At 43.2% G+C, this 14,630-nt stretch overlaps 1 protein-coding gene across 3 annotated transcripts in view; it reads left to right on the forward strand.

Annotated features, from left to right (window-relative positions):
• The first annotated feature begins 635 nt into the window (after positions 1-635).
• Positions 636-14,630, forward strand: part of FIE (Transducin/WD40 repeat-like superfamily protein) — a 65,536-nt gene continuing 51,541 nt past the window's right edge. For 2 of the 3 annotated variants that reach the window (XR_015692831.1, XR_015692832.1), the window contains exon 1: positions 636-1,026. Coding sequence is in view for 1 of the 3 variants with exons in the window: in XM_087690820.1 (XP_087546946.1) it covers positions 838-1,026 (189 nt within the window). In the remaining 2 variants the exon portion in view is untranslated. The remainder of the gene's footprint in view (positions 1,027-14,630) is intronic. The other variant, XM_087690820.1, reaches the window with a different exon arrangement.

Consider the following 14,630-nt stretch of genomic DNA (forward strand, 5'->3'; position numbering starts at 1 on the left):
AGAGAGAGAGAGAGAGAGAGAGAGAGAGAGAGAGAGAGAGAGAGAGCACCAAATTTCCAAATGCCCTAAAGAACTAAGCATGAACCACCAAAATCATAACTCTTCCACTATGCCAAAAGCCTAGCCCCCTCCACAAAACCAAAAACCCTAGAATGCCACTCCAAAAACAAACTTGAACCTAGAGAGAGAGAGAGAGAGAGAGAGAGAGAGAGAGAGAGAGAGAGAGAGAGATCCTTATTGATTTAAAGTCTTACATATCCCTCATTCATGTATGTAATTTCTGTGATAGTTTACACAACTTTTTGGTATGAGGGAAATGAGGTTTTGGTGCTATTGGAAGTGAAGTTATTGTGTGACAACTTCTCATCCCTCACAGTGCTTCATGATTGTTGAGAAGGGGAGAACATCATTGCATGCAAGGAACACTTGCAATCCAAGATTAGGTAATGTCTAATGAAGAGTTATGCTAATATTTACTTTTTGGGAAGGCACCCGTGTTGGGAAACCTTGATTCCATCGCTAGAAATTACTATTGCAAACGTGTGTTGACATAAATAATCCTTTTAGAAAGTAGTTTCTACGGATGATAAACTGAAATGGATATTTGCTGAATAAGCTTGCAATGCAATGCGATTGCCTATTATTGCTTATAGTTCTCATTTCCTCTCCCTTCTCTCTCTCGGTCTCTCTCTCTCCCCCCGCTTAGGTGAAGTTCTGAGTAACCTGTTTTGGGCGAGCGGCATGCCGAAGGTAGGGAAAAACATCGAAGGGAAGGCCGCATGCAAAGACACTATAGCGGCTAGGGTGAACTTTCGAAGAAGGTGACAAAGGAAAGGAATGTCTGTGAAGAGTGGGTTGGGGACAGAGCCAGTGGTGGGGGTAGGGGTAGGAGGCGGCGGGCGCAAGAAGAAGGAGTTCAAGGTGACGAATCGGCTGCAGGAGGGCAAGCGCCCCATCTATGGCGTCTGCTTCAATTTCATCGACTCCCGCTACCGCAACGTCTTCGCCACTGCTGGCGGGAACCGGGTATTTGAGCACAACGTTTCCCCCCCACCACCACCCCCCCATCATTTACTTTGCTGGCCTACTTGACCTTTGGCCGTGCCTTCGATCATCGATACTATTTAAACGACTCTTTTCTTTTTCCCCTTCCCAAGCACAAAGTATCCTATTAATAACGACGTCGGTCAAAAGAGACCATTGTAGAATACCTGCACAGGACGGCAATGATAGAACATTTGATAATTAGAGAGGGTCGATCGAGGGCTCAAAATTGAAGGTTTCAACGGTTTTCAAAGGAGGTTTTATCCTTCCCAAGAACAGTAGAAATGAATTCGTCTTTGGATACGCTTAGGATAAGAAGTTATGTAGCCTTCCAATCTCTCCACAAGGGTTTTAGTAGAGCCCCTCAATTTGAAATTTTGGGTTGCCCTTCAAATTCCAGCACTCGTATTAGTCTAATACAAGGGTTTTGTGAGAAGCCGAGTAGAGGTCTATAATTAAGTGGCTCTAAAGGGAAGAAGGTGCTTGGGCATCTCTCCTCCTCCTCATGCTCTATTTAAATAGCTCAAACCCACTCTAGTATGTAGGGGCACCTCTCATTACATCCTAAAGGAACTCTTGAATTGATCATGAGTTTTGGGCTTCCTAGATCTAGAACATGGCATCCAAGAAGCTAAGATGGATGATGAGAATGATGATTTGTGTGACTGAAAGTACTTGAGTATATTCTTTCACTTGCTGAGGAGGAAGATTATGTTAGCCTGCCTATTTTAGTCGTGTCATTCTGCCATATCCTAGTTGTGAGCACCTGTCAGAGTTTGACAGAGACATAGGAGCTGTGGCAGTTCTTAGTGTGCATTTTTGGTTCATTTTCTATATTTTCTAGCTTGCCATCACTTGCTTGACATTATCCAGTCAGTTGGCATTTCTCCTGACATTTTCTGCCACATTAGCAGCATTCGACTGCATTGAATGCAGTTAGTTGGCCAGATTTGCCATGTGGATGGGTCGACTAGTTTCAGTATATTTCTACTACTTATAGCAGTCATTGGTTGGGGCAGCATTCACTTATCTTCTGCAGTTTGTGCTCTCTCCAACTTTGACACTCTCTGGTGCTGCCATCTTCATTAGCCTGATTTGGTGCCCTTACTGATGCCTTGGGCTGTGTGTAGGGACTGGTCAGTTCTCCCTTTGTATTCAGCATTCATTATTAGTCAGTGCAGATTTTTTTCCTTCTCCTTCGTCTCTCTCTTCCCTTCTCTTTGTGTTTGTGTTCCCTTTTCCATTGCGCACTCTCACATGGTATCAGAGCCAATAGTGTGACACACTGAGTCCCCTCCCCCCCTCCCCCCTCTTGCGTGTCGATGAGGCGACCACCTAGCCTACAAAATGCAGGTTTTCTTCTTGCGTTTGCTCCACATGCATCCTCTCTCCGCTTGAGGCGACAACTTTTCAGCCTAGGCCATAGTCCTTTGATTGTAGGCGACAGGTCCTTTCCCTTAGCCGTCAGCTTTCTGGCTGCAAATGCATGTTTTCTCCTCCAGGTGAAGGCCTTCTCCATCAAGCAATAGGTTATTGTAGTAGGTGACAACATCTATCACACAGATAGCACATCTACACCACTTGTTAGCTGATTTCGTCCTGTGCTCGTCTGACGGCTCCTTCATCTACTACTTTGTCATTGAGTATTCTTATCCCTTCCCCATCTCCTTAGGTTTTCTCTAGGGGGATTGAGCCATCAGAGGGGGAGTCTTCTTCATCAGGCGAGGAGGATTTTGTGAGAATGTGCAATGGAAAGAGGAAAGTGAACATGGAGAGAAGAGACAAAGAGAGAATGTAGGAGAGAAGGAACAATGTGACTGCAATGGTTGAAAGGTACAAGGCTGCAACAGTTAGCCCCAACACGTAGCTCTACGCGTTAGTGTGGGTGCCATACAGTTGCAAGGGGACGAGAGAATGAGGAGGACTTGGTTGACCATGAAGGATCAATGATGGATGATGAAAGTGGGAGGGTAGGCCAACTATATATAGGCAAAAAAGTGGTAGAACCCTAATTATGGTCAAACCCCTAAAAATGGTCAGAAGTGCTTTAAAAAAAAAGCACTAATATGCTCTCTTTGTAAAGTGTCTAAAACACATATAAGGACAAAGAAATACAATGTCAAAGCTCCTAATGCCGTTGTTTGACTTAGACTAAGGCTCCTCATAGGTAGGAGATGACCACACAGGACCCACGTGATGGCTAACAACCCCTCTTAGATCCTAGATGTGATGGAAGGCCAAAGGAGACGTGGATTCAAGGGTGGCAGGAAGAGTGAGAATGATGATGAAGTCCGTCGATGAAGAAAGCCTGCCAAGGATCAAAACCCAGCCCCCCTTTGAAACACAAAGGGCCTGGAAATCCATAGCCGCATGAGCAATATCGCCCCTCTTTAAAAGGGATGGGACGTACGAGGAAACCATGAGAGGAGATGGCGGGGGATGGGATGAAACTTGTGGAATGAATGATGTACAATTGAGAATGGGTGCAGCAATAGAAAGTTGCCTTGGAGGGCCTTGCACAGTGAAAGGGAAATGGAGTATAGATAGTTCACTGTCTTGCCAACTTGTCACAAAAGTGACTCCTTGAGAGGAATCCTTCACAAAGATGGCCAGCTCGGAGAAGATAACACGGGTCTCGAGTCTAAGAAGGCCAAAAACTAAGAGGAGAGGGAAGCCCAAGTCCAGATCTTATAGGGCGTCATGAACAAAGCTCGATGGATGGTTAGACAATAGAGGCAACATCCCAACACCACTAATAGGCACAAAAGAGATGTCACTAGTAGTGACGATACCCTTTGACAGACAAAGATCTTGCAACAAATCACTTTGGGGAGTCATAGAACTCGATGCACCACTATCAATGAGCCGAGGTTGTTTAGGAGACCAGACAATCGAAGAAGGCTCCTCCACTTGATAAATGTGTAGAAACATTGACCCTTTGCTCCTAGACAAAGGTGAGGGTATATCCTCTAGCGCTTCTCAGGGTGCAAGGTCTTCCCACAATGAGGACATGTGGGATATCCTTTGTGCTCCTTCACAAAATCTTTATTAGAGTTGAAAGATGGCTCCAACTTCTTCCTTTTCCCTATCTTCTGCTTGGCTTGTCCTATACCTGGAGATAAGGCTGCATAAGCACGGATATGCGTACGGGCTCTGCCAGAATTTGTCTCATTGTGATGTGCATCGTGCTCAAGCACCAACGAGACTAGCTTCTCCTAAGTGAGTCTCTCTCGGCTATGAGAAGTGAGAAGATTGTTATGGAACAAATCATAGGTGGGTGATGGAAGATACGAGAGAAGTGTCATAGCTAGGTTCCCTGAAGACATGTCCATACCAAGGTATGCAAACTCATCTTGAAGCTTCTCCATTTTGTGGATGTGATTCCTAATCGTAGGGGAATTTGCAATAGAAAGTTGACATAGCTTCAACTAAAGAGATAATTGATGCCCAAATGTCTGGATTCAGAACAGAGATGCCAATCTTCTCCAAATCTTTGCAACGATGTAGATACATTGAACATGCATGAGCACAGAATCTGTACAACTCAAAAGGAGAAAAGAGCAGGCTCTAGCATTCAACCAATCCCATAAAGCTACCGAATCCGCGATTACACCATCATGAGGATCCACTGTGTGAAGATATGCTAGGGTTTGCAGTGAGACCAAGGCTGAAACACAAGGACTCAGATAGAGACAAGAAAAACTCAAACCCTAAATGCAAAATGCAAAAACTAAAAACTCAAATACAGAGAGAAGAAACTCTGAAGTGAATAAATGCTGTAAATGAATATAAGAGTGTACAGAATGCCCAAGGACAGAGCAGTGCAGTGTCGGAGAGTGATGTCCACTGGAGATGGATCCCAAGTGCAATGACCACCAATCGGAGATGAGAGAGTGTTGAATAATGAAGGGCAGCAAGTTGGTCACCAAAACACAGTAGTCGAAGGCTGAAATCTAGTAAACGCAGTAGTGTACCACCAAAGGAAGGCTGAAAACTGACCAGCCAAGGCAGAGAATTGTCAGGTGACAACACTAGAGGTGTTTGCTGATGTGGACAGCTTGCTGGATAGCAAAAACGTAGTTATTGCAGCAGCCGTATCCAACACATCACAAAACAATACAAGCTTACCCAACCACTTGAGGGTGTCGATGATGAGGAAAAGGTGATGATGTAATATGGAAAAAAGGACGGTGGTATAATCCATCGATGGAAATAGCTTAGGATTCATCCAGTGGTGCTTTGCACAATGGGATGCATAATATGCTACATGTTGGAGAATGCTCATGCAGCAAGTGCCACTTGGATAGTGTTCCTCGTGGGCAAATTGTTCACTTGCCCAAGTGTCCTAGTACAAAGATGATGAAATCATGCAATGCATAGGAGAAGGTACAACATGGGGGAAGGCAAATGTCAAATACTATCAAAAGACGTGGATCTAGAGCATGGCATGAGCTATGGAGGATGGAAGATGTAGACAAGACTCATGTAGACATAGACACAGACAAGATCAAATGTCACACAAGTGAATTAGGTTCCAAGATTGAGACTGGGACTCATAAACACAATCTTGTGTGTAAGACAATGACATAGACACTTGATTGAAGGACAAAAGTACTATGACATTTCATTGAAAAGTGAACCAAGTACATCATTATATAGTCTCTAACCTTTAAACTTGTAGAATACCAAGAAGGATAGGAACCCCCTCTCAACTTGGATGTCGATGCCGAAGAAGGAAGAGGAGCTTGAGGATGTTGGTCTTCGTGTGGTGCCAGGAACCATGTGATGAAGCATCCCTATTGGAAGAGCATGGATATAAGACATGGCCATGATAGCATTAGGAGAGATGTTGCACGATCTGATGCGGGAGGGGAAGTCTCCATGTTGGTAGAGTAGCAAAACTCCAAGTAGATGGAATCATGAAAGGAACAATATGCAGCTCTGGTCTCCAGCTCAGGAAGGGCTAGTGCAGGCCTGTATGTTAGCCCTACACTGAAATACGAAACCTTGCAAAAGAGAAAAAATCTGTAAGCACAAAGGTGAGTAGTGAGATTCTCCAAAAAACAAAACTGAAAATAAAAGAAAGCAAAGTTGAGTGCAATGCAATAAGTATGTAAGTATATAGTGGAAGTCTAAAAAATGGGAAAGGCCAAGTGTGTGGCCACCATTGCATATGGATAGGCGGGAAAGTGGTCCTAGAAGGTGTAGTGGATGTCCTAGGAATGGATGTGTAAAGTGCAATAGGGAAGCCACTAGAGCAGACCAATCAACCAATTCTTCAGGAGTAGTGAAGGAGATATGTGTGGCCACCATTGCGTACGGTGAGGTGAGAAAGTGGTCCTAGAAGGTGTAGTGGATGTCCTTGTCAGAAGTGGTGTAGCAATGGAAGCGTAAACATAAGCTGTAATAAACTGCTGAAACATAAGACAAAAGAGAAGGAAAGAAAGAACACAATACAGATGAGAACTCATATGTATGCTCGGGAAATGGAATCCATATATCAGACACGAGATTGTCGCATACTACAGTGAGTCACTGGCTGTGTGGGCACCAGCACCGGCTCCTCCTTCCACAGGACCTCCAGGTGGTGAACTGACCAACTGAGGAGGAGGAGCCCAGAATAAATAGGCATGAATAATGCCATAAAATATGTCAGGTCGGCCAGCAATAAATGCCCAATATGACCATAAAATGACACAATAAAAAATTCATAAATAGCCTAAATAATGTGCCCAAGTCTCTACAACTTAGACTCACACATGAGCTGACATATTTGTTAACACCCTCTCTCAGATCATGGGTGATCTGATACAATACAATGGTACAATGAGAATGAATCTGAAACCATACAACATAGAACCACCAAGTAGAACCATGGTTACCCAAGTAGTGGGTGATCAAGCCACCACCAAGGTGCCTCGGAGAGAACCTGATGTCGATGTCGATCGTACCAGCTCTTGAAGATAGAGAAGATCATAGCAATGTTTGTCGACAATGCCTCTAATGTAGCATATGTGACGATCCTGTCACCAATGCTGCATCGCATGAATGACCATAAATTGCCCTTCTTTGGCCAGACCGCCAAAGTGTCCCCTCATGTGAGCTCTTGACGAAAGCCACCCGCTCTCTGTCAAGTAACTAGCTCATCATGAACCTGGATGTCAATCCTAGCTGCAGGATTTGAACCTGCCAGATGCGTCAGGGATGTCCCTCTCTGGATCTTGTGCATCTGTATAGAAATTTTTATGAGGCACGGCTGCCCCATCTCACCATCCTCTCATACTCCCTCTCTGGATGAGGGATGACCTCATTACCACCACTAGAAAGTAGCTGAGGAAGGGGCCACCAAGCCCTTTCCACGATCTAAAGAAGAGGATCCCTTCCGTGCCTTGGACTTCACCTTGGCTGGAGGATTTGAGTTGGAATCTGAGACAGATGATGACTCGTCGGAGGAGTTCGCATCCCGCTTCGTCTTCTACTCCTTTTTCTTCTTGGAAGCTGCTAACTCTTTGTAGTCCTTCCGTAAATGACCCTTCTTGCCACAGTGGTAACATTGGGCCTTTGACTTCTTCATCTTCGAACCCCTCTTTGAAGCTGCAAGAGCCTCACCTAAACCTCCATAATGTGACAGAGGCCGCCCCTGTAGTCGCAAAGTCACCTCATGCTCAAGCAACATCGAGGATATATGAAGAAAATTGACAAGAGTCATAGATGTCTGCGCTCGTAAAGCATTTGCCACTCCATCAAACTCTTGTGGAAGCTTGTAGAGTACCGTACCAACAAGATGTGCCTCTGATAGGGTAGACTGCATAGTGCAAAGCTAGTCTTGGATTTGGGTAACTCAAAGTAGGAATGATTGGATCGTATCTTTGGTTTCAGACTTCAGTTGCTGGAGTTGGCCATAGAGAGTAATGGTCCTCATGATGGAAGGAGCCTCATACATCAACTGCAACTTTGACCATACGTCTGAAGCTGTCTTGCAGGAGGTGACCGTCGGTAGGAATTTTTTGGAAATACACCGAAGTAAGGCCGAATAAGCACGGGCATCATCCGAATCCTATGTAAGCACTACTTCCTCATGGTTGTCTTCATCAAAATCAGCTGGAACAGGAGAAGGCTGTTGAGGACGTGCAATAGCTCTGCCAACCACGTACCATAACCGGATAAACCAGGCCTTCATCACCGCACTCCACATGTAATAATTAGGTCCATGGAGCTTGTCATCAGTGGATGTGCATGGAGGAGCCATCTGTAGAGGATTTAGAAGGGAAGTGGAGAAAAGAAGGTATTTGGAGAGGGAACATTCAACATAGCCAAAACACGAGCACGGATTGCAAAAACCAAGAGTTCACATATAGTATAATCCTAAATCTGACCAAAAGAAGACAAAAGCCGTTGCAAAAAATCAAAAAATCAGTCAAAAACTGCCAAAAACGGCAAAAACGACTTGAAGGTACATTCACCCAGCCAAGAAGGAGTCAGGAACACCAAAATGCAAGCCGAGTACCGTCACAAATAGATTGGAAAACTGTCACAGCAGCTTGAAAACTGAAAACACAGGCAGCAGAGGGGCTGTAGACAGCAGGCGATGGCAAATCTATAAAAAACGCAGGTAAAACAGGTCGCTTGTATGGAGCAGCAGTCACCTAATTAGCAAGGGTGAAAACACACAACAGGAGCACAAATCCTGAATTCTGATACCATGTTAGAAGTGGTGCAACAATGGAAGGATAAACATAAGTTTGTAATAAACTGTTGAAACACAAGACAAAAGAGAAAGGGAAATAACACTATATAGATGAGAACTCAGATGTATGCTCGGGAAATGGAATCCATATATGAGACACAAGACTGTCGCATACAATAGTGAGTCACTGGCTTTGTGGGCACCAACATCCGCTCCTCCCTTCACAAGACCTCCAGGTGGTGAACTGACCAATTGAGGAGGAGGAGCCTAGAATAAATAGGCATGAATAATGCCATAAAATATGTTAGGTCGGCCAGCAATAAATGTCCAATACGACCATAAAATGACAATAAAAAATACCTAAATAGCCGAAATAATGTGCCCAAGCCTCTGCAGCTCATACTCACACATGAGCTGACATATCTACTAATAGTTCTAGAAATGGATGTGTAAAGTGCAATAGGGAAGTCACTAGCAAACCAATCAACCAATCCTTCAGGAGTAGTGAAGGAGATAGGTTGCTGAGGCTGTCCGTGTGCCACATGTCCATTAGCCACTGGTCCAAATGGAGCAAATGGTGCAACAGTGGGAGACGTAGCCCCACTAGATTGGCTAGCTAGAGTGGAGGTATTCGCAACAATCTGAAACCGGTCTTCTTTCTTGGAGAGGGTGATAATTCCCTGATTAAGCACTTAGTTACAGCAATCAGCAAATAAACATAAATTGAAATGCACAATTTATCTTAATAATCTTGGATAATAGACACCTAGTTATTGGTGCCCTTTTTGGTATTTCTTTAACTTTAATTGCTAATGGATTGAGTACAAGCTGAGATTCACAATCTCCTTTATTGTACCAAAAAAGCCTCTTTGCTATAGCAACAATCAACAATCGATTCGGGCTAATTGCCCCTTGATTTTTCACCCAAGACTTGCACAAATGAAACTACCAAGTGGCCAAATGCTGCCCCAAATTACAATGAATGTGCTAGCGTTTGAATTCCTTGACAATTGCACAAATTTCAGATGTTGAATTCAGTGTATGATGCCTTCATTAATTGGCATGGGTCCCGAGGTGGCTGTCAAACCCTGATTTCTGCAGAAATTTAGGGTTGACAATAGAGATCTCTATTGTCCATTGAATTTGGTTGAGATTTGCTCAAAATGACTAAGAAATGTTGATATATCTTGGTTGGAGAAGGTGAGAGAAAGCCAAGATGAAAGAGAAATCTGATTTTCTTCGTGAGAAAACCCTAAATTCGGCCTATTGCTTGCTCTAGCTTGCATCTAATGCAGTCATGTATTACTAGACACCTCCAAAATGTTGTCACCTGATCAACAATGTTGTTGCTGGCCCTCGGAAAGTGACTCCTTGCTGCCCCTTGCTTGCTGAGGCCCCCAGATGGTTGTCTTCTGCAGCAAATTGCCGTTCTCTGATGTGAAAGTGTACCAACAGCTCTCTCTCTCTCTCTCTCTCTCTCTCTCTCTCTCTTCCCCCAAGCTATAAACTAATTGAATGACTGAGACCCAATCTCCAAAAACGTTTTCTCAGTTTGCACGGATATTTTTGCTAAGTGGCAACCTTCTAAACCCATTTTTTAGCATTATTGAAAATTAATTTCAGCCCTTTTGACCTTGCCTAATTGATGATCCATAATTAAATTGGCTAGGCGATTTGCAGCATGGAGCGGTCCCCCAACCTTCGTTGATCCTTAGACTGGTATCAATTAATTAATTAATACTAGCCCCTAGTGTCACCGCGAACACTTATTGGCCGAATAATTCTACTACGGTCAAAACTGACACCAATTGACCCCCAAAGCCCAGGTGGCATAACTTATCACAACTTTTGCCTTTGACATCCATTGCATCCTCGAGGTCCTTGGTTTGTAACCATGAAATAACTACCGTGTGCATCACATGTGCTAAACAACCTTGTACATTTGATTAATAAGTTAATCAAATGTTATTAACAAGATTAAAGCATCTCAAAACTTCATGTCCCCGTGATAGCAATTTGATGTGGTTTTCTAGGAGGAAGACCCTGGGCTTTGGTACGACACTTCTTGTCCACATGGCCCCGACCTGTCGCAATATGCGCAAAACCTATGTTTCTTAGGAATTTGTTGCCAAAGGGGTTGTGTTTCTTTGGTTCCATCAGAGGAAGTGGTGTCACCCTTGTTTTGGCTTGTCTTTGTAATTGGTGGTTTTTCCGCTCAACGAAGAGGTAACCAACCCTTGTGCCTCTGAATAGATGTGTGTGGAGGACCTCTTGTGGACTTGATTATGCACTGTCATGTAAGGCAAGAACTGACATTGAAAATTGTAGAAGGTTGGCAATCTAGGTAGTGAGATAATGTGTTGGATAAAATGGAAGTATTTGTCGGGCAACTTATTTAAGAAGAACATGACCTCTTGACTTTGGGGAGTCAGTGGCAAACATGGCGCGAGTGACCGTCGATATTCAACCAACTTGACTTTCAGATCATCCTCTTCCTTAAATGGAGAACTCTTGAAGCTCAAAATCGAGATTGATACGTTGAGTGCGATCTCCAGCTGTATAGTGGTCAATGATATGACTCCAATACTCAGATGTGAGGGAAAAATGCTGTAACTGAGAGTGGAATTTAGGAAGCATCCTCTACATTACCTCAACATTGGCTGTGGCATTGCGGGCTCTCCATTGATGGATGCGATCAAGGTGAGCTAATCAAGGGCCGCCGGCATAGGCTCGGTACCAATGACGAGGTCCCAAAGTCCTTGAGATTCAAAAACTTGTTGTATGAAGTTCAACCCAGTAGTGAAATATGACCCATTAAAATGAGTCTTATCCATGAAGGCATTTTTGGCCTTTGCAATAGAAGTGGTAGTGCTAGGAGACGAAGAAGGTATGTAATGGGGGTAGGGTGAGTAGGAGGAATAAGGTGGGGGGATGGAGTACACTCGAGAAGGAATCCTAGAATATCCACCATGCATACAAAAGTGTGCATAGCAGATCCAAATGTGGACAAGGGCGGATTGGGCATGGTAACCGCCTTTGAAGCCCAAGGTGGAGGGATAGGGATATGGGGAGTAGAGGATGGAAATCCCTATGTAGGAGTGATCCAAGGGATGTGCGACGACAGTCCATAAGTAGAGGATGAATATCCTTGCATTTGAAATGTCATGTGGGGGGTTTGTGAGTGTCCGGGGGTAGTGAGGGGGATGCTCATCACAGCCATCCCAGAGTGAAAGGATGTGGTAAAGTAACGGTAGGTGGAAGGTACAATGTTAAAGGGTGGCATTTCCCCTAACAATGCACTAAGAGGTGTAGTGAATGGAGAGTAGGTAGATGGTGGGATGGAGAAAGAGAAAGTGTTGGGAGCAGAGATGGAAGATCCAACCCCTAGTGTGCTTTGAGTGGAAGTGCAATGTAATCCAAGATTTTGGAGTGAGAATGTGAGTAGATCAGAATGTGGAGAAAATAGTAGTGGGATGGGAGGGAGTTGAGAAGTGTGGTTTACTTCCTCAAATGAAACGGATGATAGAGATATACTTAATGAAGGGTATTTGCTTCGAGAGCCTCCTCTATTAACGTTAATATATTGAAAACCATTCCGATGTTGCACACCAAAGGGAGAAACAGGAGAGGGTTTTGGTTTATACGAATGTAAGGGTTATACAAACTTGACACAAGGCTGGGCGGAGATAAAGGAGATGAATCGCTAGATGTGCCGAATGTCATAATTCCTCCAAGATTAGAGAGATAGCTAGTCTTACCAATCGGTCCAGACAGAGTAGTAGTACTCGTTGGAGGTGTAAACCAAATTGTACATGATGTGCAAGTATTCCTCAAAATCTTTGTTTGCAAGATCTACAAAATGATAAGAAAAAGACGGTAAAGGTGAGGTGTGTCTATCTCCTCCTGGAGACCATAATACCTTCTCAGAGCCTTTAATGATAGAGAAGCTTGATAGGGCATGGCATCACAGGATCCAAAGAAGAAGGTGCTTGAGACATTATGAGTCAGAATCGAGTCGCGTGTGAGTCTCGTATAAAGACTTGCCTCCATAATCATCGCAAGATACTCTTTAGAAGAGCATCGGCTTCGATACCATCTGAAGATATGCTAGGGTTTGCATTGAGGAAACATAGCATGTACAACCAAGGTTGAAACATAAAGACTTAGATAGAGACAAGCAAAATTCAAACCCTTAACGCAAAATGCAAAATGCAAAACGCAAAAACTCAAAACTCAAACACTGAGACAAACACAAAGAGAAGAAACTCTGAAGCGAATGAATGTTGTAAATGAATATAAGAATGTATAGAATGCCCAAGGGGAGAGCATTGCAGTGTCGGAGAGTGACGTCCACCGGAGACAGATCCTAAGTGCAATAACCACCAATCGGAGATGAGAGAAATAGAGGTTACAAATGACAAGTGTTTGTTGAAAATGACAGAAGTGTAGTGATATTTCTCTTTAAAATGACACGTCTTATTTGAGATGCCACATGTCACTTTTCTAGAGCAAGCAGCTTTCAAACATTCTACTCTAAAAATCTCTCAAATGGTTAAGAAATTGAGATAGTTGTCTCTTACAAAATTGTTCCTTACGAAATTTTGGAGTCTTTGTCGTGAACAGAATCTCCATTTGAGCAACTTTAAAAAATGGTAACCTCCTAAATTTTAGGAGTTACTAAATTTAGCCTCTAGAGAGGTTCATTATATAGATTCACCAGTTCATGGTTTGTTTCTTTGATCATGAGCATTTGGTTTCACTTTTTGAAACCACTCATTATATGGGCTTCTAGTTAACGTGACTATATGAATATAAAAGTCGTAGTCATCTGAGCTTTTTGGTCAATCTAGTCATTTGACTAAACTTTTAATTTTGCTTGGGCATCTCGTCATTGCATCTCGTCAATGACGATCCAAGTATAATTATAGGGTGTTCTGGCCATTGACCACCCTTAAATAGAAAGATGAACATTTAATCATATTTTGAAACTCTTAAATAATACAAATCGCCTTCAAAGTACATGAGCATTAAATTAATTTGGAATCATTGAGTCAATATGTCTTCGGCAACGAGGAGAGCTAGCTGATCATGAAGGATCAATGATGAATGATGAAAGTGGAAGCGAAGGTTACTTATATGTAGGCAAACAAGTGGCAAAACCCTAAATATGGTAAAATCCCTAAAAATAGCCAAAAGTACCAAAAACGAAATGCACTAATATATATAAAATGACAGACAAATACAATGTCAGAGCTCTAGGCTCACAGGCTGTTGGGGAGCTCAGCTGAGAGAGATGGAAGTTCGAGGAGCGAGCGTGAGAGTGTGACGGCTTGAGAGTGTGAGTAGAGTGAAAGTACAAGACGATAAGAGTGTACCAACAATGTGTTGGTACACAAAGAATAAAATGTATTTATACTTAGGGCACGTAAAGGGTGCGTTTACATGTACAATGTACGTGTACTATATACACGGAGGTTACCGGGCCTTTACATCCCAACAACCTTCCACTTAAAGGTCCGATATGAACCTCTAGCTAACCAACTCCCACTAGTTGAATGCAATGCTCATGCTGAGCTTTGCTTAGACTTTTAGTGAGAACTACTGCAGGGTTATCTTGTGTTTTAATCTTGGTCAATGTGATTTGACCATCTTTCAGAATCTGTCTAATGAAGTGATATCGCACATCTATATGCTTTGTGCGTGAATGATACATGGCATTCTTAGCTAGATACACAGCACTCTGGCTATTACATCCCAAAACTGCAGTACCCATAGACAAGCCGAGATCATCTGCAAGTCTGCTCAACCATATAGCTTCCTTAGAAGCTTCAATAGCTGATGTGTATTTAGCTTTAGTGGTACTCAGTGCAACAATATTCTGCAACTTGAAACACCAAGA

The sequence above is a fragment of the Lygodium microphyllum genome, chromosome 13 (assembly GCF_053477565.2).
Source record: "Lygodium microphyllum isolate KBCC chromosome 13, Lygodium_microphyllum_v1.1.10, whole genome shotgun sequence".
In the NCBI taxonomy this organism is placed as follows: Eukaryota; Viridiplantae; Streptophyta; class Polypodiopsida; order Schizaeales; family Lygodiaceae; genus Lygodium; species Lygodium microphyllum.